The 26,393-nt window shown below is 39.1% G+C and overlaps 2 protein-coding genes across 16 annotated transcripts in view; one reads left to right on the forward strand and one right to left on the reverse strand.

Moving 5' to 3' along the window:
• Positions 1–26,393, forward strand: part of LOC114476805 (peripheral plasma membrane protein CASK) — a 47,171-nt gene that overhangs the window by 17,401 nt on the left and 3,377 nt on the right. The window contains exons 3-26 of one of the 15 annotated variants that reach the window (XM_028468745.1): positions 3,583–3,688; positions 3,768–3,845; positions 3,928–4,000; positions 11,661–11,763; positions 11,849–12,024; positions 13,381–13,524; positions 13,616–13,699; positions 13,794–13,893; positions 15,575–15,592; positions 17,065–17,186; positions 18,168–18,245; positions 18,329–18,409; positions 19,413–19,601; positions 19,678–19,756; positions 19,833–19,918; positions 19,997–20,065; positions 20,173–20,241; positions 21,128–21,163; positions 21,416–21,454; positions 21,884–22,080; positions 22,158–22,273; positions 23,793–23,873; positions 23,992–24,072; positions 25,870–26,072. In XM_028468745.1, the coding sequence (XP_028324546.1) occupies positions 3,583–3,688; positions 3,768–3,845; positions 3,928–4,000; positions 11,661–11,763; positions 11,849–12,024; positions 13,381–13,524; positions 13,616–13,699; positions 13,794–13,893; positions 15,575–15,592; positions 17,065–17,186; positions 18,168–18,245; positions 18,329–18,409; positions 19,413–19,601; positions 19,678–19,756; positions 19,833–19,918; positions 19,997–20,065; positions 20,173–20,241; positions 21,128–21,163; positions 21,416–21,454; positions 21,884–22,080; positions 22,158–22,273; positions 23,793–23,873; positions 23,992–24,072; positions 25,870–26,072 (2,408 nt within the window). Of the gene's footprint in view, positions 1–3,582; positions 3,689–3,767; positions 3,846–3,927; positions 4,001–11,660; positions 11,764–11,848; positions 12,025–13,380; positions 13,525–13,615; positions 13,700–13,793; positions 13,894–15,574; positions 15,593–16,297; positions 16,810–17,060; positions 17,187–18,167; positions 18,246–18,328; positions 18,410–19,412; positions 19,602–19,677; positions 19,757–19,832; positions 19,919–19,996; positions 20,066–20,172; positions 20,242–21,127; positions 21,164–21,415; positions 21,455–21,883; positions 22,081–22,157; positions 22,274–23,792; positions 23,874–23,991; positions 24,073–25,869; positions 26,073–26,393 lie in introns of those variants that run through there. The other 14 variants (XM_028468738.1, XM_028468755.1, XM_028468781.1 and 11 more) reach the window with 14 other exon arrangements.
• LOC114476989 (probable G-protein coupled receptor 34) lies at positions 7,292–10,036 on the reverse strand. Its single transcript, XM_028469016.1, has 2 exons — positions 9,952–10,036; positions 7,292–8,654 (listed from the first exon to the last, which is right to left on the reverse strand). The coding sequence occupies exons 1-2, from the start codon at positions 9,952–9,954 to the stop codon at positions 7,422–7,424; spliced, it is 1,236 nt and encodes a 411-aa protein (XP_028324817.1). The 5' UTR covers positions 9,955–10,036; the 3' UTR covers positions 7,292–7,421.

The following is a 26,393-nucleotide window of genomic DNA, read 5'->3' on the forward strand; positions in this document are numbered from 1 at the left end:
TTCGCCGCTCGCCATCTGTGACACCCCCAGTGAGGGATTAGATTAGCAGCCAATCACAGCGAGGGGAGGCAACCACCCAAAGGCTGAGACACACACACACACACACACACACCAACGTTGGTCGACTTTAGAGGAAGGTTTTTGACCTCGGGAGATATTATAAAGTGTGTTTGGACCACCATCAAGGAAAAGTGGGGACGTTGAGGAAAATTTGCTTAGGATTGTTTGCTTTTGTGTTACTGTATTAAAAATAAATTAGTGTAAATGAACGGAATAAAAGGACCTTTTTTGATTCCCAGAATGCATTGCATATACTGTAGCAGTTGTATTAGATCAGAGATGGACAATTTTGATCTCTTTTTCAGTCATTTTTGTAAGAAATATTTATATTTTAGTTATCATTTTGTGTGTTTTGGGATATTTGTTTTAGTTTTTGGATGTTTTGAGAGACATTTTGTGTATTTGTGTTGTTGTTTAGTGTCTCATAATTTTTTTGTATGTATTTGAAACTAACTAAAATCATATTTACAGAGCGGTTTTTGTGAATTTTTGTTGTCCTTTTGTGTTTTTAGAAGCAAAATGTTCTGGTTTTTTTTTTTTGTTGCCAGTTCAAATTTTTCTTGTTATTTTGTGTTTTTGCTGTCAGTTTGTGTATTTTTATTTTATTTTGTGTATTTTTCTGTCCTTTTTGTGTGTTTTTTTTAATTTATTGTCGTTTAGTGTCTTACAAGTTTTTTGTGTATGTTTAATATTTTGTTAATAGGGTTATTTTTAGAGCGGATTTTTTGAATTATTGTTGTCATATTGTGTATTTTTGCTCTCCTTTTGTGTATTTTTCTTTTTTTTTTTTGTGTGTTTTTGTATATATATTTTTTTGTTTTGGGTGTTTTTAGAACTATTTTGTGTATTTGTGTTTAGTGTCTTTGTGTATATTTGTAAATATTTTGTAAATTATATATTATATATTATCTTTTTGTGTGTTTTTGGAGGCATATTGTATTTTTTCTATTGTCACTTTTTGTGTGTGTGTGTGTGTTTTTGCTGTTGTTTTATTTATTTTTATTGTATTTTTGGAGTCCTTTTGTGCATTTACTTTCGGGGGGCCTGCACAAAATTAGACAGAGAGCTGCTTGTGGCGTGATTTAAACTGTCCTCTTTAAGTATTTATATATACTGTATATACAAAGAGGAACTTTATTGTGTTAATGAACTGAATAAGCAATCTTAGGTTTTTTTTTTTTTTCTCCATCAACAAATGCTGAGCACACAAGTGTGCTTTTTCGCTCCTTGCTGAGTCATCTCCTTACATTTAAAGAACCGTTTCAGTGAATTGAGGAGAAACCCGTGATTAGCATCATTCGTGCTACATTCCGAGGCCTTCGGAGTGATTCACTGATTCCCAGTCGACCTCCTCTTTATCTCACTGTGTCTGAACGCTTTCCTCGGACACTGGGCGGCATTGTTAGACACTCGATGAGACGGCTGAGATAAAGGACGCAAAGGGAATTGGGACAATGGCTGCTCTGTCGTGTGTGTGTGTGTGAGGAGGACACAGCCTCTTGCTGTTCCTCATTACCCCTGCGCTGTCACGACGGAAAGAGCAGTAGACTCACAATCGATCCAAACAGAAGCAGATTAAGTGTGTAAATGAGGTTTTTTATTATGTGTGTGTCTGCCCGCTCGAGCCTGTTTAGTGTCATTCGCTTCTTGTTTTCCGCTCATCGTGAGTCGAGCTGCGGCGACATCGTCGGAGCGAGCCAGATGTGCATTTACAGTAGTGCAGTGGTGCAGCTCTGCTCTGTCTGCCTCAACAATGGAGCAAATTCTGTCACCAGTGCTCGCCGGCCCCCCCTGGTGGTGATGCTCTCCTTAGCTAACCCACTGCAGAGGATTTCACATGAAGCTCCAACAGATACTGATGCTTCTTTAAAGGGTACCTGTAGTGCAGAGGTTCAAGAGCACATTGCACGGGGTACTTGAAAAGATTCAGTTATTTAAAGATATTGTGAAATGTTACTACTTTCTTTTTAAGCATTTTTTTTTTGGTCAAATTCACAACAAACTAACCGTGAAATTGCTCAATAAAATATTTTTTTTCTTGCAATTTATTGAAACAGGAATATTTTAAGCCGTAGAGGCCATTTTATCACACTTCTGACAATAGGAGACAATAATAGGATGCATTTTAAGTAATCACATAAAAGTTGCATGGTATTTAAAAATTTTTTTATTATACTTTAAATTACTCTCATTGTATTGAATTTGTAGATTAAGCCTTAGGGAACCAATGTTGGTGAATTAAGAAGCATATGAAATTATGGAGAGGGTACTACTGTGAACCACTGCTATAGTGTAAATGTATATAACAAAAAATGTGTTTAATATATTACCAATAAACTGATTTTGTGCACCTTTTATAACAAAAACACATAAAAGGACTTTTTAGTACGATTTTATGCCTTCGGAGATAAACTATGAGGAGACGCCATTTTGGTCAGGATATGACACACACTTGTCAGCGATTGCTAGGCAACAGTGTTCCGGAATAACGGAGTGTAATACCTGTGGTTCCTGTAACAAAAGGAAAAACCACACATCTCTAAGCCAAATAACGACACTAAGTCAGAGTTAGCCAGACGTTGGCTCCATATAATTCGTCGGGATACACACTTGAAACGTTTCCGTTCTGACGAAATTCTGTGATATGCAAGGCCCGCTACAAGCTGAGCTGTTCTGAGAGGGATCTGCGGCTAAGCTAATGGGCACCAAGCCAAAGTTGCGACAGAATTCCGTCACAGAAAGCCTCAATGCAGCTTGTAAACGTACTTGATCAGAGCACTCCTACGTTTGCTTACAGGGGATACAATGGGCGGGTGTCATCATGGCACTGACCGCACCCCCATTGTTCCCTCTTAATTCCTTGTGGCTAAATGATGAACTTAACTGCTCATTAGGGCGCCGTCAATGAAAGGATATCCTTTCACGCAGCTTTCATCACATTTGCTCTCCCTATTTTTGCACTTCCAACACCTAACTACTCTGGCTACCATGGCTCGTTTCTGCTGAGAGAACTGGGCCATGGCTGAGTAACAGCAGCGTTCTTCGAGATCGAACAAAAAAAAATACACTTCTCACAATGCAAACAGACCTGTTACACCTCTACCTCCCACAATGCACCATTTATTTAAAGCGAGAGGCCATGCCGATCAATGAACGTGCGTCACATCCTGACCAAAACGGCGGCTTTTCATAGTTTATGCCCCAAGGTATATAATTGTTCCAAAAAGTCCTTTTAAAGTGTGTTTTATATAAAAAGGTGCACATATTTTGTTTATTGGTAATACACATTTTTTGTTGTATACATTTCCACTACAGGTGCCCTTTAAATAAAAGGTCATTTTATGTCCTTTTTTGTGTTAAATATGGCAAAGCTACACGTTTAATGAAAACATGCAAAGTGTATGTGTCCTAAATTGGGAATTTCACACCCTCCGTCACAAATTTCCAGTGCGAAACGCTACACATTGGGTGTAAGATTCGTCCCATGATGCATTCTGTTTTTTTTGTTGTTGCTTTCTTTAGACCTGAAGAGGGAGGCCAGTATCTGCCACATGCTGAAGCACCCGCACATCGTGGAGCTGCTGGAGACCTACAGCTCGGACGGCATGCTCTACATGGTGTTTGAATTGTAAGTCAGTGATGCACAACACAACATAAAAACACCAGTAAAAAACATAAAAAAAACATTATGAAACCTTTTCCCTCAGCATGGACGGAGCAGACTTGTGCTTTGAAATTGTGAAGCGAGCCGACGCAGGGTTTGTCTACAGCGAAGCCGTGGCCAGGTACGACTCACTTTATAGCCTTTGAATTATTAATAACCCACAAAAATAAACAACAACCGTTTCCCCTCGTCTGCTCGTTCAGCCACTATATGAGGCAGATCTTGGAGGCGCTTCGTTATTGCCATGACAACAACGTGATTCATCGCGATGTAAAGGTGAGATCCCATCCTTTCTTCTGTCTGTACTTCTTCCCCTTTGACCCCGTGACCGACCTAATTCACACTCCACAAGCCGTGACATCTTCTCTCTGTTGTATCGCACAACGACAACAGCTCTGTGGTTGTTGTCAGATTACAGTGGACTAGTGATTCCTCAAGGATTAGCTGAGCCGCCACAGGTGACATGCACCACCAGGCCATATGGAGCAAACATTTGGTGAAGTAGCTTTAAACACAGTCAAAACACTTTCATTATCAAATGATTTCAGTTTAGTTCCTCTTTATGTAGAAGAAATTTTATTCCTTGGTAGAAAGCATAACGCACAGTGTAGCAGAAAAGTACAGGATAGTATACGGAAAGTACAAAGGATTTAGTGTGTTTTACTGTGATTTTTGTGTGTTTTTGCCGTGCTTTTAATGTGTTTTTGAATATTTGTTCCTGTTCTGGGTGTTTTTAGAGCTTTTTTGTGTATTTTTGTTGTCGTACAGTGTCTTATGAGTTTTTTTTAGTATGTTTATAAATATTTTGTGCTTTTAAATGTATTTTGTATGTATCTGTAGTTTTTGTTGTTTTGTATGTTTTTGCTGACCTTTTGTGTGTTTTTGGAGGCATATTGTGATTTTTTTTTATCATCAGTTCACATGTTTTTGTTATTTTGCGTGTTTTTGGAGGAATTTGTGTATTTTTGCTGTCTTTTTTATGTGTTATTGTATATTTGTTTTTGTTTTGGGTGTTTTTAGTGCCTTTTTGTGTATATTTGTAAATATTTTGTGCTTTTAGAATTATTTTTGTAGTGGATTTTGTTGTTTTTTGTGTTTATTTTTGGAGGCATATTGTCATTTTTTTCTTGTCAGTTCACATGTTTCTGTCATTTTGTGTGGTTTTGGAGGAATTAGGTATATTTCTGTCATAATTTTGTGTATTTTTCTGTCTTTATTATGTGTTTTTGTTTAATTGTTATTGTTTTAGGTGTTTTTAGAGCCATTTCGTGTATTTTTTATTGTTGTTTAATGTCTTATGTGTATTTTGTGTATATTTGTTCACATTTTGTGCTTTTAGATTTATTTTTAGAGTAGAGTTTTTTTGTCGTTTCCTGTGTTTTTGGAGGCATATTGTAATTTTTTGTTGTTGTCAGTTCACGTTTTTGTTATTTTGTGTGTTTTTTTTGTCATTTTGTTTCTTTTTGTTGTCCTTTTGGGTACAAATCTGAACATTAAAACAGGAAAGAACAAAGAATTTAGTTTGTTTTTCTGTCATTGTGGGTTTTTGGAGGAATGATGTATATTTTTGTCATTTTATGCATTTACTATGAGGGCTGCACAAAATTAGACAGAGAGCTGCATCTGGCTGATTTAAATTTAATTCCTTTTCAAATACTGTACATATTTATATATATGCAAAAAAGGAAGTTGATTTCTTCTCAGAATGACGTACACTGTTGCAGCTGTTCTGATCAGCGATGGGCCAGTTTTATTACAGTGGGGGCCACAAAAATGATATTGTGTTATATTTTACCCGTGTCGACGACTACTTGTCCTGGAAGGGGGTGTGTCGCCGAGCTGATGTGTGTGCGCCGCGGCGCGTGCGTCAGCTGCTGCTGCTCGTTACAGTGAAACTCTTGACAGACGTCAGACTGATTAAACTATTTTAACACTGTATAACATAAAGCCACGGTTTGATCCACTACAAGAGTAAATGACAAGTGAAACATTGATGACAGATGATGATGATTTATGCGCGCTGATAATTTCTGAATGCAGGAATCTAAGTGGTTATTGAAATCAGGCTTTCCACACAAACAAACGTTAATTTGGCGTTAATACAAGGGGAAAAACAGAGATTTTAACTGTGGCTCGGATAGAAAAATGCGTCCTATCGTCACACTGCATTCATCTGATCAAATCAACCTGTTACATTGTTTATCAATGAAGGCGTTTCAAATTAATTAGTGTGCTTTATCATTTTCACGGATTTCAATGGCATTTGCAAGCGTTGGGAAAACTTCATGTTCCGGGATTTCTAGACAGCCCAAAAAAATGACATCATGCCCCAGTCCGCCTCCTTTGCTTCAGACCCCCTTCATTCAAAGACTACACACTTTTGGTTGATTTACGCGCGGTGGACGTGTCAGGAGCCTGGACTGGAGAATAAACATGGAGAGAAGTGCGTAACTGTGTCCAGACCAGAGAATAGGGCCCATAATGAGCGACAGTGGTTCCCAAATCGAATTCCCCTTTTGTCAGGATAAATATCCAGGCCGTGACCCACTAAAAACAAGTAGGCAACCCACGTTTTGATCACAAACCATGAGTTGAGAAGCACCGTTTGAAAAAAACAACCACCACCACAACATATTTTCTAAGGTTAACTACAAATAAAAGTCCAACATTTTATTGTTTGGTACATTAGCCTACATTGTTTGTATGGAAACAATTTTGTCCACCAGGGGGAGCTGTTGTCGCTCTTGTGGTCCAGAGTAAAGTCAGGAATAAAGAAACTTGTTACTATGGTGACTAACACAAAGGAATTTTCTTAATGCCATCCGTTATCTATATCAGGGATTATCAACCTTGGGGTCGCGAGACACTGGGAGCGGGTCACCAGATGCCTTCAAGAAACTAAGAATATTTGAAACTACACCAAACTTGCTATATTTTAACTCTTGCCATATTTTTGCTCCTTTTAATGCAATTTTGGTACATTACTCCCATTTCTGCCACTTCTTCATCAAGTTTCAATGCCTTTTCTGCAAATTATTCTCACTTTCAAGACATTTTCTGCACTTATAACCACTTTTACCACCTAATGTGACATGTTGACCCATAATTGTCACTTTGAACCTCTTTTCACCATAATTCATTCTTTTCTTTTTTCATTCAAGATGTGTCAGGCCCATTATTTGCAAGTGTAAGCTAATTGTTCCTACTAATTGTTCCAATATTGACTCTAGTTTGAACCCTTTTTACCGCTTTTTCTGGCCACTCTTATTTGCAACTTTTCGCAAATTTCTGTGGTTTTTAAAAACCCATTTTACCACCTTTTCCACTATTTTTTAGTCGCTTTTAACCCATTTTATTTTTGATTAAAACAAGGATTTACACCTTTAAGATGACTATATTCAAGGGCGCAAATAGTAATAAACTTCCTGGATAACAGTGGATATTATTCAGATCAATAAATAAATGCAGTTATCACAGATTCATAGAACAATGGACCATCATTTTGCTGACTTTATGGATGGACCCCAAAAATCTCTCCCCTTTTTTTCCCCCTTATAGCTGGTCCTGTCTCCACATGACTGTTCTTCAATGTTCATGTCTGTGTTCAAACACCTTTAATACAGTGGGGACATTTTTTTTGGGGGTCGCGGGCTGAAAAGTTTAAGAACCACTGATCTACATTGATAGGATGTAGTAATTATGTTTCTGTAGATCCAGATTCTGCCGTGGTTGTGCATCGCAGGGTAGAGTCAGGAACAAGCATTCTGGTTCCTGGGGTGAGCAGGTCACCATTAAGGCCCGAGTCCGGTAGAGCCATGGGAGCAGATGTGCGTCTAAACTCCATGGTGGAGCTGTTGGTCGTGACGTCGTTAGGAAACTGAAGTCCGGTGCTGAACCTGCGCCCAAGCGCCTGAATGGCAGCTTTGCGGACTGAGCCAGAAAGCAGGAAGTACATGATGGGATCTAAACAGCTGTTAAAGGCTGAGAACAACAGCATCACCTCGTTAGTCATGTGCATGATGCGCTGGTGGTCACATGACTCAGTGTCACTGAGTTGGGAGAGGATGTAGTAGGGCCGGAAGGCGTGGTACGGACCGAAACACACGGTGAAGACAAAGAGAACAAAGAAAGACTTCTTGGCGGTTCGTTTGTATCTTTGAGCGTTGGGGAGGTCCGGTTTGTCCCGCGACACTCGCAGCAGCCGCAAGGCGATCTTGGCGTAGGAGACCACCATCATGACGAAGACGAACCAGAACAGCACCACGATGATGCCGTTGAAGTAGGCTTTCCCTGTGGCTTTGTTTCTTCGCTTCCTGTACTCGAAGCACAGGTGGTTGGATTCCGTGTCCTCTGCTGTGGTGATCATGGGCACCAAGCCCAGGATGGAGAACCCCCACAAAGCCCCACACCCCACCCAGCTCCACGGTTGGCGACGCCCCCACAGAGTCATCCGTATCCCTCTCCGGGCTCTGCCTTTACCACTCAACTTCCAGAATCGGTCCAGACTTATGAGCCCCAACAGCAGGATGCTAATATACATGTTCATGTAGAATAAATTCCCCACCAGCTTGCATGCCAACCTTCCCAGCACCCACTGGTTCTCGTTCATGTGGTAGAACACCCGGAATGGGAGGCACGCCAGGAGGACCAGGTCTGCTACGGCACAGTTGATGAGGAACACTCGCACTGAGTTGCGGCTAGAGTGAAGAAAGAGGAAGACCCACAAAGCAAAAAGGTTTCCGATGAGGCCAAAGATGAAAAAAAGGGCGTAAACGGCGGCCAGAGACAGACGTTGGGTCGCGTCCTCCATTGGGCAGTCGGTGTTGTTAGCGTGAGCTGCCACTGTGGTGGAGGGGAAGGGGGAAAGTGAGGAAGAGGACATTGAAAAAGGAAGGAGTGAAGATGTGAACGTGTCCATCATACCAGAGCTCTGAGGAAGGAAAAATAAACATTTATTAGCACAAAATTGTGGATGCTAAACTGCATAGTGGTAAAAACTGTGCGTCTCTGTCAATATTTTGACTTTTATTATTGTCTTTGTCTGCTGTTTTGAATGTGTGTATGGCCTGGTGGATTGCAAAAACTGATTTGCCCTTTGGGATAAATAAAGTTGTAAATAAAATTTCATCGGCATTGTTTTTTCTGCTGGTATCTTTAAAATAAAATAAAATAATTTGTTTTCTTCCTGCGTCTGCGTTTGTATTCTGAGGGGGGGTTTTCCCCATAAAAATCTAAATCCATTGATTGTATTGCTTATTTGTAGTCTTTATTTATACTTAGAGTGTATATTGAAAAATCTAAATGTGCTGTCGTTTGAGACAACAACTTAAAAATATTATGACATTCGCCCCAGATGATCGGAAACACTAAAGCTACAAATTAAGTAAGTAACAATATAATAATGTTAATAGTACCATAATTATGATAATGTATAAAACTGTGAAGACATTAAAATGCTTTAAAAAAAAAAATGAAGTAGGAAGTAGGGACAGCGTGTATTAATGTACAGCCGAAGTTGTAAATGCTAATTTCCATCCATAGTCCTATGGATAAATAGAATAAATAATTATTTTAACCAAGTTAAACATGAACAAAAACAACAATAAAAACAAAAGGAACACATTTGACTTCCTCATGGTTCTGTGTTCCCATTACTTGAACTTTGTGTTCATCAACGCAAATCCTGCATTGAGAAGCACCGAGTTAGCGATAACAAAACTAAGAGCATTCAGTAACATTCACATAATTGAAAAAAAGTGTCAAACTTGATGTCAAATAATAATAAATTTTATTTATATAGCTCTTTTAATAAAACAGGGTTACAAGGTGCATTACAGATAGTAAAAACAATAGAAAGACAATGAATGGGGAAATAAAGTGAGAAACTTAAAAACAGGAAATATTGTGAGGAAAACAGAACATATGATAGTAAAGATCAAATATGACATAAAAGAAAAGTCAAGTTTAAACCATCAGTCAATAAAGAGAAAAAAATGATACTGTAAGAACTAAAATAGATGAAAAAGGAAAAAAAAAATGGAGATTTAAATGAGGATGAACAACTGCTGTAGCAGGTAACCTTCAAAGTGAGAGCCGCAGACAGACTGCTGACTAATATGTGAAATCTTCAAATGGTATTTAAAATCTCTCTGACTAATTGTTGGGTTTTTTTTGGTCTGTGCAGCAGATAATTTGCGTTGGGCACATTTATCTGTGCGTTCACTCACCATTCAGTCAGTTTTCAGCCCAGCTGTAGTGTAACGTGTCCAATGAGCACAATCATGCTTTGATGAGGAACTCGTTTACAAAAAGTGGAGCCTTATAATGACATACGACCTGCCCTGTCGCTTTTATCTCTTTTCATGTTTCTCTCTCTCTCTCTCTCTCTCTCTCTCTCTCTCTCTCTCTCTCTCTCTCTCTCTCTCTCTCTCTACACCCTCCTCCTCTTTCCCTTTCGCGAGTAGCACACAAGAACAGGAAATGAGCTCAGCATCTCACACACCTCTTCATGATCATGACATTTGGACATATTTTACAATAACATACAAACTAGGGTTGCTGGGAAACATTTGCTTGACATATTGCATTGAATCATAAAGGCTTTGATACTAAGAATGCCATGACTTTCTGGTAAGGGCAACTTCTCAACCAACTAGTGGTGAGGTTGAGGCTTTGTTCGGAAACCTTTTTTTTTTTTTGTACCTCTAGAGCCACAACATTTTAAAAACTACAAGTGAGGCCAGAAGCTCAGCAGGTTTCAAAACTGTAAATTACAAGCAATACACTCCAGTAGTGTTCGTCAACCTTTTTTTAAGGCAAGACAAAGCAAATTCACAAGACAACTTATTGTGCTTTACATAAATAAAGTGTCTAATTTTCCATTCAAAAGTGTACAGGTAAACACGTGTATGAACCCAAATACTATATGTAAATGTACAGCACATAAATATGTATGGACCCATAAAATACATATAAATACTAGTGTAAACACAACCCAAAACCTACATGTAAATACAACCCAAAAACTACAAGTAAATAAAGGTGTATGAACCCAAATACTATTTGTAAAAACAAGTGTAAGCTACATGTGCATAAATATGTATGGACCCATAAAATACATATAAATACACGTGTAAACACAACTCAAAAACTATATGTAAATACATGGGTATGGACTCAAAAACTACATGTAAATACATGGGTACGGACCCACAAAATACATATAAATACAACCCAAAAACTACAAGTAAATAAAGGTGTATGAACCCAAATACTCTACGTAAAAACAAATGTATGGACCCAAAAACTACATGTACATAAATGTGTATGGACCCATAAAATACATATAAATACTAGTGTAAACACAACCCAAAAACTACTTGTAGATACATGTGTATGAACCTATAAACTACATGTAAATTAATGTGTATGAACCTAAAAACTGCATTTAAAAAACACAAAATAAAATAAATGTTCATACAAGTGTAAAAACAACCCAAAATCCAAAAACTCCACTTTGGCCACTCCCAGAAAGAAACATGTCAGGAGATCAAAGTCAATTTCCTTTTATGTAATAAATATTTCTTAAAAAGTGTCATTAAGTGATAGCTCTTGTTTTCTATTAGGGTGTCCCAATCCAAAATAATAAGCAACTTTTTTGTATTGGTTTTATTGGCATGCATCTAAAATGTATTGTTTTGATTTTATTAATTGAAGCCATTTTTCAGGGTCTTGTAATTTATATATTTTATTCATTTGTAGAATATTCTTCTGTTTAAGGTTAAACTGAAAGTAACCCAGTGATTAATAATAAATGGATCAGTTTTTCTTATACTGGTTGCTGACTATTGTTCTGTTTGAGTAAAATCACTTGTTCAAGTCTTTCCCAACATTTCACACCACAAAATAATGAATATAAATATGTGTCCCCATGTAGCCACACTGCGTCCTGTTGGCCTCCAAGGAGAACTCGGCCCCGGTGAAGCTGGGAGGTTTCGGCGTAGCCATACAGCTGGGAGAGTCGGGTTTAGTCGCCGGAGGTACGGCAGCAGCACGGCTTCTTCTCCACCGTCAGGCGCACCTTTAAAAAGTAAATAATCAGCGTTCTATCTGCATCTGCCTCAGGTCGAGTGGGTACGCCCCACTTCATGGCCCCTGAAGTGGTGAAGAGGGAGCCGTACGGTAAGCCGGTGGACGTGTGGGGCTGCGGAGTCATCCTCTTCATCCTCCTCTCAGGCTGCCTGCCTTTCTATGGCACCAAGGAGCGCCTGTTTGAGGCCATCATCAAAGGGAAATACAAGGTGAGAGACAACGATATCAAAGGGTTCTCAACAGGGATTTTTCACAGCATAGGGGGATCGGGAGGTGAAGTAAAGCTAAAGTTTTACTTTAAAAAATTGCTAAAATTGATATACAGTATATCGTATTGTGCATGTTACAATACAATATATCCCTATACTAAACGATACAATACATCGCGAGTGCTGCCGGCGCGAGTGTTGTAGAGGAATATTTATTAGCGTCTGAGGGCCAAATTTGTGAATTATAGCTAGTTTTACTTTGCAAAATTGCTATATTGTATCATGCATGTCACGATACAACATATCCCTATAATAAACAATACGATAAGGAATTTTTCACAGCAAAGGGGGATCGCATGGCGTGTGAGGGACCATGGGCACCCCCTGGAAAATTATGAAATGTATAACTTTCTGAGGGCCAAATTTTATAAAGTAAAGCTAAAGTTTTACTTCATGAAATTGCTAAAGTTGATGCATCGTATCGTGCACGTCGTAACACAATATGTTCCTATACTAAAAAATACGATACATTACGAGTGCTGTCAGCGCAAGTGTTGTAGGGGGAAATTTATAAGCCTGTGAGGGCCAAATTTTGTGAAGTAAAGCTAAAGTTGTTGTTTTGTTTCTTATCTTTGTTACTGTCTATCTTTAAAGGCAAAAGTTATTTGTTGAATTGGTGAATTGTCAAGATGTAGTTATAGAGGTACTCATGCTTGGTATAGGACAGGTCCTCCACTAATAAATACTCACAGACACTGTATAGACAAGATATAACTTTTGATTCAAAAGACTGATTCTTAGACGCGCTTTGGACACCTCCCCCAACTCATTAATTTCATATTTTTCTATTGTTTTTGTTTAGATAATGAAGCACACTGTTTATATTAGACGGTTATTATGGATTACAAAGCGGAGGTTGCACACAGGCAACATGGGGGCAGTCGTGCAAAAAATCGCCTGTATTAAATAGACAGTGCGGCCGATGTATGTGTTTCTGGGTTATGTAGATTAAAAAGAGAGTTTAAACTACACAGGCAAGCCGAGAAGTCCCTTTTGTGTCCAAGTGTGCAACAGTTATTACAACGGTAATGATTAAAAAAGGAAAAAACAACAGAAAAGCCCCTACGCTGGTTGAAACGCAGTGTAGTTGGTGACAGCACAGCGTAGAGGGTAGGGGGCCCCTACCCTCAACAGCGCTGGCGAGAACCTTGATATCAGCAGGAAGTAATGAGTCAGAGGCTTGTTTCATAGTTGGCGTGAGTTTCCTGCTCAGCGTGCTAATGTGCGGCAGCTGCTTTGATGGTTGAGAATAATGTGCTAATGAACCAAAGCATCAATAACAGAGCATTGGTTTAGTGCTCGTCTGTGTTCCCACAGATGAACCCGCGCCAATGGGCTCACATCTCAGAGAGCGCCAAGGACCTGGTGAGGCGCATGCTGATGCTGGACCCCGCTGAGAGGATCACCGTCTACGAGGCCCTCAACCACCCCTGGCTGAAGGCAAGGCCGCAGAACCAGCTCCGCCTCACACCACATCAAACATGACCACGTATGTGTGTATGTGTATCTTCATGCGTGCGTCTATTTCCAGGAGCGCGACAGGTACGCCTACAAGATCCACCTGCCCGAGACCGTGGAGCAGCTGAGGAAGTTCAACGCCAGGAGGAAGCTGAAGGTCAGGCTCAGCATTGATGCAAATGTCGCCACGTGCACCAAACAACAACAACAACTGGGGGGCGTAACGTGTGTTTCCCTCCTCCGTGTCCCAGGGTGCAGTGCTAGCGGCCGTTTCCAGCCACAAGTTCAACTCCTACTACGGCGACCCACCGGAGGAGATGCACGACTTCTCCGACGACCCAACCTCCTCAGGTAAATCTGCGAGCGCCGCCTTCGCTCGTGCACGAAGGGTTAAACTCGCCAACAAAGCACGCCATCAGAGGTGAACTGATAGCGTCAAAATCTTCTATTATTGATTAATAATTTGCAAGAGCGATGTTAGCCACACAATGCTAACTCTCAGTTTAACAGAGAAGAAAAATATCATGGAAATGTGTGATTTGATCCCAAAAGATTATTCGCGAAACCATTGATTACCGCCAACCGCTGAACCACCCTTGAGTTTTGCACAAAATCCGGCGCAGCCTTGCTTCAGCTGTAACGTGTCACCAGATGAACTCATCACCAGTTCAGTTATTACACCATCAGATGAACCTGTCTTTGTACCAGAGCCTTTTCACATTTGAATGCAGTCATTATAATCTAAATGGAAAACTATAAAAACAGACTTCAGATGAAGCCCTGCGTTCATTTTCAACCACGGGATAACACGATCACTACTCGAACCGCAACACGTGGCTTTAGATTTTGAATGAGATTATGGAGAAACTGGACATATTTGTCCGTTTGTGTCACTTTCTGGAAATTAAATCTTTCAGGTGAAAAATGGCGTGTAAATAAGTGATTCATTTTTGGCACTCAATTAACAAAGTTTTCCACATTCAGTACAATAATTATGTGCATTTAAAAACAACAACAACAACAACAAAACAAGATCAGGGATAAACCAAAACAAAAGAAAACTGACAATAATAACATTAGCAATGACAGAAATAGTAGGATTAATAGCAACAATATTGTTAAAGAAATAGTCCAGCAAAGTAATAGATATTGTATATCTATAAGAAATTAGAATGTACGCATATATATATATATATATATATATATATATATATATATATATATATATATAGACACACACATACCCATAGGTATATGTACGTATACACGTATAAATAAATACAATTTACAAAATGAATTAAAAGTAAATAATTAAAATTAAACACAGTGTACTGATGAAATAAACATAATAGAAATAAGTATGATCTTGTCCAAAACATGCATGTGAGGCATCTCCACGTCATGTTGGGGCCCGATTTTCAATTTTTTCTGTTCATTTTCCGTGATCACAGAAAATGGAAGACGATAAATTAATTCTAATCCCAGCGTGTTATCTCAGGTTAAACACGTAAAGCATCCCAGTGACTCTTTGTCCTCTTCGTACTTTCTATTCTGCTGTGTTAAACTGGCAGCTCGCTGTCTATGAAGAACTTCCCCAGTTTAAAGACAGACGTTTCCCAACAGCACCACTTCCCCGTCTCAGGCCCGACTTTCGCTTCCTTTTGACGGACAGCTGACTGTGGCACCTGTCCATAGATACCCACTAGATACTGAGAGGAAACCACTCATGGAGTTATGATCAGTGTTTACGAAGTGAGCTGCGCTGTGGGTTTCTGTGTAAAACAGCTACAACTCAGACCGGTGTGCGTTTCCTTTGGTCTGTGCAGGGCTGCTGCAGATGTTTCCTTTGCTCTCTCTCTCTCTCTGTGTGTGTGTGTGTCCCTTCTCTTCCTCTACCTCGCTCCCCTGCCTCATCTTTGTTCTTCTCTCTGACGCGTCAAACTCTATATTTGTTTCTATGTTTGCTGCAAACCTCCTCTAATCCGGCCTCTATTTCTTTGCTGGTGTTTTTCCTCCGCCGTGCTGTCCATAGGACTGCTAGCTGCTGAAAGTACGTATCCAAGTCTGCCCCTCATCAATCCGTGACGTATGACATCATCATGACATCATTCGCTTTTTATTTGCACCTTTTCCCCCATTCACGTGTTGAAAGTGTAAAATTCTAGCCTCCCACCGCCTTTATCAAAGCTCATTGTGTGCGACCGTTGTCATGGAAACATTTGTAAATAGTTCAAATGTATTTTTGTTAATATGTTAAGGTTTCATTTATTCAGCCAACTTTTTTTCAGGAAATTTACTTTGATCTCCTGACATGTTTTGACGGTCAACTGCCAGTTTTCTTCAGAGGAAAACGCTTTGATATTTTCTTGAGTTCTTTGTAATAGTTCCAGCAAGTTCATTTTTGTCTTCTTTTTGAATAATTTGTTAAGGTGCATGTATTCCGACAACTTTTTTCCAGGAAATTTACTTTGATCTCTTCTCTGAGTTCTGTTGTCGTTTTATTTATTTATTCTTCCGTTGTTTGTGGGTTTTTAGAATCATTTTTGTGTTTTGGGAATTGTTTTTGTGTATTTCTGTTGTCAGTTTGTTATTTCTGTTGTTTTTGCGTTTTTTGGAATCATTTTTTGTATTTTTCTGTTGTCGTTTTGTTTATTTTTCTGTTGTCTTTGTGGTTTTGGAATCAATTTTGTGTTTTTCTGTTGTCGATTTTTTTTTTCCTGTTATTTGTGTATAATTGTAGTTGCCATGTGTTTCGGAAGTAAATGATTGTATTTTTGTTCTTTAAGTCATTTTGTGTATTTTTCTGTTTTTTGCCTTGCACATTGGGGGCCCAGTTGCCCTTGTCTGTTTTAGACTATTTGCATTACCATCTTATTCCTGGAGGTGCTGCTGCTGCTTATGATGATGATGTTAATGATTATGATTGGCCAACAGTTCTGTTCATCAAAATTGGGAAAAGAAAGGAGATAATATCATCGAAAGGTGGTTGTGTGCAGCAAGGCTTTTATTTTGATTTATCAAAGTGTGACTCAAAGACCTCTGTAAAGCATCTTTTTCTACCGTCACAGAATCATCTCATGTATGTGCGTCGCCTTTCAGACGAAGCTCGTGTTTCCTCCACTGTTGTCCTCTCCTTCCGCCCCGCCCCGCCCCCCTTCCCCGATTCATCCACACTGTGACTTTCTAACGTGACTTTCCTCTGATGTTGTATTGACTCCATGTACCGCTGTCTTTCTGCTTTTGCTGCATGTGTGGGCGATGCAGCAGGTACTTGGGGTTAAATGGTTCTGACTGTTTCTATATATGTGTGTGTGTGTGTGTTAAGTCTGTGATTGTGTCGTCTTTTGTGTTGTTTTGGTGGTGTATTGTATGTTGTTGTGTGTGTGTGTGTTGTCTATTGCTTGCATTATGTGTATTGTGGAGCGTTTGCTTGGTGTACTTGTGAATGTTTTCGGTGTTTTTTCAGTTTTTAATTTTTAATCAAAATGTGTAACTCTGCTGTGTGTGTGCGTGTGTGTACAGGGGCAGTGTCGCAGGTGTTGGACAGCTTAGAGGAGATTCACGCGTTGACAGACTGCAGCGAGAAGGACATGGACTTCCTTCACAGCGTCTTCCAGGATCAGCACCTCCACACCCTGTTAGACGTGAGTTCATTAACGCGGGAACTTTATAACAATACCAAAAATATCCACAAGAGGGCAAAGCTGCTGTAGAAACAGTGGTTCTCAACCTTTACAGACCCCCAAAATAAAGGACCCCCACTGTACCTGTAAAATGATGGTCGATTGTTCTATGAATCTGTGTTAAACACATTTATTTATTTATCTGAATAATATCCACCGTTATCTAGGAAGTTTATTATCATTTGTGCCATAGCATACAATCATCTTAAAGCTATAAATTATTGTTTTAATCAGAAATAAAATGGGTTAATAGTGACCAAAAATGGTGGAAAATGGGTTTTTAAAAAGCACAGAAATTGGTTAAAAGTTGTAAATTAAGAGTGGCCAAAAACGGACAGAAAAAGTGGTAAAAAGGGTTCAAAGTGTCAATATTGGAACAGTTAGTTTAAACTGGCAAATAATGGCCATGACAAGTTGTCAATGTGGTTAAATTGGCAAAAGATAAGAATTAAATGTGGTGAAAAGAGGTTAAAAGTGACAAAAATGTCCAGAAAATATCTTGAAAGTAGAAAAAATGCAGAAAATGCATTGAAATTTGATGAAGTGGCAGAAATGGGAGTAATTTAGAAAAAAAAATGCATTTAAAAGGAGCAAAAATGTGGCAAAAAAGTGATGAAAATAGGTTGAAATATGGCAAGTTTGGTGTAGATGCAGAAAAAATAAGCAAAAATAGGCTCAAATTGTTAAAAAATATATTCTTAGTGACCCCACTAAGGTTCTGAAGGTTGAGAACCCCACATCCCACAATGCAATGCCAGAATCTTTTCCGACAAATTCTAGCTGCAATTTCAATCTTTCTTTTGAGCAGATGATCTTGAATTTATGGATCTATGTCTTTATCTGATTAAACATTATCGTCTCCAGCAGCTTTAAGCTTAAAGAATTGTCTTCTGTTTAAATTTTAGACTTGAAGAGTTGATAGTTTTTCATTTTCTGTTGCAGCTTTATGACAAAATCAACACCAGGTCGTCCCCTCAGATCAGAAACCCTCCCAGCGACGGCGTGCAGAGAGCCAAAGAGGTGACGCCTCATCACAAACACTAGTAAACCTTTAGCTTTACACACATATTTATATGTTTTTATGTCTGTTTCCTCCTCATAAGGTACTGGAAACCATCTCCTGTTACCCGGAGAACATGGAAGTTAAAGAGCTGCGGAGGATCCTCACACAGCCACATTTCATGGTGAGCCGTGACAGAGGGGAAAAAAACGGCGTTTAACGTGTTAACACCCGCGCTGCTTCTCGTTCCCTTTGAAGGTGGCTAATTGGTGTGTGCATGTGATTACAACAACCCGCTGTGTGAAAAGACGGGTTCATCTAACTCCCTTAGTCACAAAGCTGCTTAGCACCTGAGCTTGGCAAGCGTTTGGTGCGGAGAGGGACGTATTATAGCAGGAGGTAGGTAGCACATGCTGGAGGGCTGCAGCGTGGACGCAGGACGAGCTGAGGGGAAGGACACTAATGGCTTTCCTGCAAAGGTATCGCACTTTCCCAGAAACCATGTGAAGGAGCTTCTTTGATGTCTGCAGGATTGAGTTTAGAAAGTCAGATTAAGCTCGTTGTCGTTGCCGTGTTTGCCTTTGTGTAGTTGCGTGCGTTTTGTGCTGCTAGCTTGTTTGAGCTGCGTTGGAAGCAGAATGTAGGTGTGTGTGCCTGTGCTGAATCAGTCACGCTTTAAGGTCGAGTTAATCCAATTAGCCCGTGGTCTTCTTAGACCTGCTCGCTTGGCTTTTTCATCCCGTCACACTCGATTAGGAAGAAGGGATTATTTTTTTTCCAAAGCATTGGAAAACTATTCAAGAATGTAGCTGTGTTTGTTGTTTGTGTTGGTGATTAAAGTGTGACATTAATCAGAAAAATCTCTACTTATGTCACTAATATTTCATCATTTTCTTTAAAAATTAAATGTGGAAAAACTAGTATTATTACTATTAGAAGAAATAGCAAAAGGTGTTTAAATCTGCAAAAATAAATATACAATATAACAAAAACTCATCTAATCCTGGCAGGACAAACAAATCTAATTTTTAAAATAAAATCAGTCTCTTCATTTGACCCACTAAAACCAGGTCCGCGACCTACTTTGGGATCCTGGCCCACTGGTTGAGAACCTTACAGTTGAGATGCTCTGGTGTGATTCTGTATTGCCTGTTGTTTGGTTTCATGAACTCACTGCGTGTGTCCAGGCTCTGCTGCAGACCCACGACGTCGTGGCCCACGAGGTGTACAGCGACGAGGCGCTGAGGGTGACCCCTCCCCCCACCTCGCCCTACCTGAACGGCGACTCCCCCGACAGCACCAACGGAGACATGGACCTGGAGAACGTGACCCGGGTTCGCCTGGTGCAGTTTCAGAAGAACACGGACGAGCCCATGGTACGCCCATGGGTCACTGACGGGACCCCCCGCCTCAGTTTGATCATGTAACACTGACTCTCTCTCTGCATTCCAGGGCATCACCCTGAAAATGAACGAACTCAACCACTGCATCGTGGCGCGCATCATGCACGGTGGGATGATTCACCGACAAGGTACGACTACGCACCCGAATAAGACCCCCAGTCCACGTGTTGGGGTCTTCATCATCATCTTGGTCTTTACCTTTAGGAACCCTCCACGTGGGAGACGAGATCAGAGAGATTAACGGCATCAGCGTGGCCAATCAGACGGTGGAACAGCTCCAGAAGATGCTGGTGAGTGACAACCAATCAGCTGCTGTCTCTGAGCAGCACACGCATCCACCCTCATTCCTCATTGGCTCGTGGTTTCAGAGGGAGATGAGAGGCAGCATCACCTTCAAGATCGTCCCCAGTTACCGCTCCCAGTCCATGTCCTGTGATGTGGGTGATCACACACACACATACATACACACACACTTACACACACACACACACACACACACACAGCACTGTGGCTTTAACCTTTTCTGTGTTTATTATAAATGCAGAAAGAGTCTCCAGACTTGTCCAGACAGTCGCCAGCCAACGGCCACGCCAGCGTCACCAGCTCCATCCTGGTACGTCAAGCATCCTTAGAATCTAATAAAAAGTAGTATTTTTTTAATGATTAATGATTTTAACCATTTAACCCTAAACCAGAGGTTCTCAAACTTGGTGTCAGGACCCCATTTAGGTTCACAAGACACTGCAAGGGTTTTTTTTTTTTTTTTTACAATTAGAGCCCATTTTTGCATATTTTTACTCTTTTTCTTCAACCTCACCAAACTATTTTAACCTGTTTTCATACTTTTTTCTTGCCATATTTTTGCTACATTACTCCCATTTCTGCCACTTCTCCATCAAATTTCAATGTCTTTCCTGCACAATTTATTCCAATTTCAAGACATTTCGGCACTTATAAACCCTTTCCACCACTTTTTCCACCTAAAGTCACACATGTTGACCCAATTTAGTCACTTTTAAGTTTTAACCTCTTTTTACCATATGTCATGCTTATTTTTGCAAATTTTACCACATTCACATTTTTTCATGCCCATTATTTACCAGTTTAAACTAATTGTTCCGTCTAATTGTTTCGGTATTGACACTTTAAACCCTTTTTATCACTTTTTCTAATTTGCAACTTTTAACCAATTTCTGTGGTTTTTCAAATCCCATTTCGCCAGCTTTTTCACCATTTTTGGTCACTTTTAACCCATTTTATTTCTGATTAAAACAAGGCTTTACATCTTTAAGATGAATATATACTATAGCACAAATAATAATAATAAACTTCCTGGATAACAGTGGATGTTATTCAGATGAATAATTAATTATATACCTTTATGGATGGGCCCCAAAAAGCTCTCCCCTTTATTCCCCCTTATAGGTGGCCCTGTCTCCACATGACTGTTCTTACCTTTCAAAATAAAAGCAAGCCCTTTTTTTTCTCTCTCTATGCAGGATTTGCCATCCACGATTCAACCCAAAGGCCGCCTGGTAGGAAACCCCTCCCCCTCCACATTCACGGGTTCAATCTGCGTTTGTTTGTGTGTGTGTGTGTGTGTGTGTGTGTGTGGGTGGAACTCCAATGTAAAGTTGCACGCATACATCATGTGATCAAAACATCCTCCCGCCTCCCTTTCAGAATAAAACACAACACAACTCATGCCATGTCATTTTCTACTGCATGATATATCTATGTATATACATGTGTGTGTGTGTGTGTGTGTGATGCTCTCAACCCCATAGATCTGCAGACCTACTATGAAGGACAAATTGTCCATGAAGGTAAGACGTCCATCCATTTAGTACTAGTAGTGGTACACACTTTGTAGCAGTAGATCCCAGCTGGCCCCGCCCACCCCGCCATGGCCGTCTGTGCCCTGATCCTATTGGTGTTTAGATTCTCGCGCTAGCAAAGCTTCGTTAACGTTCTCCCGTGGATGTGCTGAGGTACAAGTAACGTGGACGGGTGTGTGTGTGTGTGAATGGGTGCGTGTGTGTGTGTGTGTGTGTGTGTGTGTGTGAGTGAATGCGTGTATGTGTGTGCCTGTGTATGTGTGTGTGTATGTGCGTGCGTGTGCTTTCTCCTGCTTTGGCTTCTGTCCTGTAGATTTTCCCGCCGTGCGGCACCAGACAGCATCTCCATAAGTTCATCTCGTCTCTCTGATTGACCACAGACTCAGCGCGTGTCACTTTTTCTCCCCCCTCACACAGATCTACGTGCGCGCTCAGTTCGAGTACGACCCGGCCAAAGACGACCTCATCCCCTGCAAAGAGGCGGGCATCCGCTTCCGCGTGGGCGACATCATCCAGATAATCTCCAAGGACGACCACAACTGGTGGCAGGGCAAGCTGGAAAACACCAAGAATGCCACAGCGGGGCTCATCCCGTCCCCGGAGCTGCAGGAGTGGTGAGAGGCGGAGCTCCGTGGAGGAAGCTCTGTGATTGGCTGCCAAGTGGCTGACCTTTTTCTGCTTGTGTGGGCAGGCGTGTGGCGTGCATCGCCATGGAGAAGACCAAGCAGGAGCAGCAGGCCAGCTGTACCTGGTTTGGGAAGAAGAAGAAGCAGTACAAAGATAAATACCTGGCCAAGCACAACGCAGGTACGTCAGCCACTACAGGACTTTCAAAATAAAAGATGCAGCCAAACAATACAGAGGTTCCCAATTTTTTTTCTTGTCGTGACCCCATTTTATATCATACACTCGCTTAGTTTTATACAGAATTCTATTCCTACTACTAGATATATGTTTGAGGAATTGAACGTATTGTAAGATTGTGTGCGGTGTTTTAATTTGAAAAATCATAATTATTTAAGCTTGTTGAGCTTTCTTCCTTTTTCTGCACTGTATATCTATTTCTGTGATATTATGTATTTTTTTTAAAACCAAAAACTATAAAATTTTAATGAGTAATCTTTTAATTTCATTATTACTGGACATCTCAGGTGACCCCACATGGGGTCACGGCCCCAAGGTTGAAAACCCCTATTCTAAGTACACTGCTGCAATAAAAAATGAATCGCTTTTTCTCTTTTCAATCAAGAAAAAATAATTTTAGAGTAATTGTTTTTATTTTATTATTACTAGACATTTCAGGCGACCCCACTTTATTTTCAAGCGACCCTACATGGGGTCTCGACCCGAAGGTTGAAAACTATTATTCTAAGGATACTACTGCAATTAAATAATGAATCACTTTTTATTTATTTTTTTTCAAAAAATTAACTTTTAATGAGTAGTTTTTAAAATGTTATTATTACTAGACATTTCAGGCAACTCCATTTTATTTTTGAGACGACCCTACATGGGGTCACAACCCCAAGGTTGAAAACCCCTATTCTAAGGACACTGCTACAATTAAAACACTTAAATCACTTTTCTTTTTTTTTAATCAAAAACAATTTTAAAGAGTAATTGTTTTTATTTTATTATTACTAGACATTTCAGGCGACCCCATTTCATTTCCTGGCGACCCTACATGGGGTCCCAACCCCAAGGTTGAAAACCCCTGCTTTAATGTGAATTTTTTTTGTAGCGTCATTGTGCCTCTCATTCAGATAATGTTTTTAAACTTGACCAACAAGGTACTTGAGAATGACTTAAAGTCGCCGTGTCACCATTTATGTTTAATTACCTTCTTTTTTTTCTACTTAATTAATAATTTAAACATCCTGAGTTCAGCATCCGTTGTTTTGGATTCCTGCACTGTGATGAAAATGGCGACACAGTGACTTCCTGCTCCGTCCTCCCCCGTCTGTCGCTTTCCTCGACTGTTTTTCAGTGACTAACAGCTGATGGTTTCCCTCCAGCTTTTCTGTCTTTGGGTTGAGTTGTGTTGTCTGTTGGATTAACCCTTCCACTCCTTCCCCTTTGTCCATATTCCATGCTGTCTCTTACCCACTGACATGGCTGCATGTAAGTATCGTACAGTAATATTTAATCTAATACCTGCCTGTGTTTGATCTGATTCTCATTTATTGATGTACTGCAAGGCTGTTGCTGTACCTGTAAACATGCCCCCCCCCCCACCACCACCACCACCACTCATACACCCCACCCATCTGATCATACAAACAGCTAGCTAGCTACCTTTGCTAACTCCACCTCTCTAATCGTGCAGTGTTTGACCAACTAGACCTGGTGACGTACGAGGAAGTGGTCAAAATCCCCTCGTTCAAGAGGAAAACCCTCGTTCTGCTCGGTAGGTTTAAAACCTCGTGTAGAGACAGCTTTTCAGAATAAAACACCTCAAGTTGTTTGATTTAGATAATCCTGTGTTTCTGTCACTGATCTGTTATATTTCCTCTTCTGGTCCCAAGGCGCACACGGAGTCGGAAGACGGCACATCAAGAACACACTTATCACCAAACATCCTGAACGCTTCGCCTACCCCATCCCTCGTAAGCACACACACACACACACACACACACACACACACACGATTATATGTTATTGTGTTCAGATCTCAGACTTATGTGTGACTTATATCTTCAATTATACATAAATTATTTGAGTGACGAGTACAGGTACCGTCTTCACAAATAGTGTGTTAAAAGTTGGTTCAGCTCCATTTTTGGGCCCAAGATCAAATCTAAGCAAAAAACACATTTTTTTATTTATTTTTTTTTTTAAATGAATTTGGAAGGAATGAGGAAATTAAGAACTTTTGGTCTGGAAGCAGTTTTAACAAATGTAAATGTTCAATGGTTGTAAAAATAAGGTGTTAAAATGTCCTTGTTTTCTCAGTGCATTATATTATATAAGTAGGTGTGTTAAAAAAAATTTGTTATAATTAAAATGAACCCATATTTTTGGTGTTTTCATATTAAAATGTTCTAATTTTGTAGGTGCGTTATGATATATATAAAAAAAAAATGTAATTTTGTTGGTGCATTATGACAGAAAAATCTGCATTTTATAAGGGGTTGTCATACAAATTTAATGTAGGTGAGTTATGATAAAAAAAAGAATATCTTCATTTTGTTGGTGCATTATGATTTAAATATCCTAATTTTGAATGTTCTTTATGATAGAACTGTCCTCATTTCATATGTTCATATGTGTAATTTTTTTGGTGTGTCATGAATAAATTGTCCTTATTTTTTGGTGTGTCATGATTAAATTGTCCTCATTTTTTTTTTGGTGTGTCATGATTAAATTGTCCTCATTTTTTTTTGGTGTGTCATGATTAAATTGTCCTTATTTTTTTGGTGTGTCATGATTAAATTGTCCTCATTTTTTTTTTGGTGTGTCATGATTAAATTGTCCTTATTTTTTTTTTTGGTGTGTCATGATTAAATTGTCCTTATTTTTTTTTTTGGTGTGTCATGATTAAATTGTCCTTATTTTTTTTTGTGTGTCATGATTAAATTGTCCTTATTTTTTTTTTTGGTGTGTCATGATTAATTTGTCCTTATTTTTTTGGTGTGTCATGATTAAATTGTCCTTATTTTTTTTTGTGTGTCATGATTAAATTGTTTTTTTTTTTTTTTTGGTGTGTCATGATTAAATTGTCCTTATTTTTTTTTTGGTGTGTCATGATTAAATTGTCCTTATTTTTTTTTTTGGTGTGTCATGATTAAATTGTCCTTATTTTTTTTTGTGTGTCATGATTAAATTGTCCTTATTTTTTTTTGTGTGTCATGATTAAATTGTCCTTATTTTTTTTTTTGGTGTGTCATGATTAATTTGTCCTTATTTTTTTGGTGTGTCATGATTAAATTGTCCTTATTTTTTTTTTTTGGTGTGTCATGATTAAATTGTCCTTATTTTTTTTTTGGTGTGTCATGATTAATTTGTCCTTATTTTTTTGGTGTGTCATGATTAAATTGTCCTCATTTTTTTTGGTGTGTCATGATTAAATTGTCCTCATTTTTTTTTTGGTGTGTCATGATTAAATTGTCCTCATTTTTTTTGGTGTGTCATGATTAAATTGTCCTTATTTTTTTTTGTGTGTCATGATTAAATTGTCCTTATTTTTTTTTTTGGTGTGTCATGATTAAATTGTCCTTATTTTTTTTTTGGTGTGTCATGATTAATTTGTCCTTATTTTTTTGGTGTGTCATGATTAAATTGTCCTCATTTTTTTTGGTGTGTCATGATTAAATTGTCCTCATTTTTTTTTTGGTGTGTCATGATTAAATTGTCCTCATTTTTTTGGTGTGTCATGATTAAATTGTCCTCATTTCTTGGCTCAGACACAACTCGGCCTCCAAAGAAGGATGAGGAGAACGGGAAGAACTACTATTTCGTCTCCCACGACCAAATGATGCAGGACATCAGCAACAACGACTACCTGGAGTACGGCAGCCACGAGGACGCCATGTACGGCACCCGACTGGAAACCATCCGACAGATCCACGGCCAGGGAATGATCGCCATCCTGGATGTGGAGCCTCAGGTAACGACGTCGAAAAAAATCAATGCATTTTATTGATTTTCATTGAATTTTTCACTAATTTTCAAATGAGGATTTTTTTTTAAGAATTATTTATTTGCAAATATTTTTGTATTGCAATTAAATTATCATTTTAAAAGTTGATTTTCATTGAATTTTTCACGAATTTACAAATGAGAAAAAAAATCTGGATTATTTTTTATTTTTCTATTGATATTATATTATTTTTACAGTTGGTTTTCATTGAATTTTTCACTAATTTACAAATTTAAAAAGTGTACAAATGAATAAACATTATAAAAATTACTTTTTATTTACCAGTAT

This window comes from Gouania willdenowi, chromosome 2 (assembly GCF_900634775.1).
Source record: "Gouania willdenowi chromosome 2, fGouWil2.1, whole genome shotgun sequence".
Lineage (NCBI taxonomy): Eukaryota > Metazoa > Chordata > Actinopteri > Blenniiformes > Gobiesocidae > Gouania > Gouania willdenowi.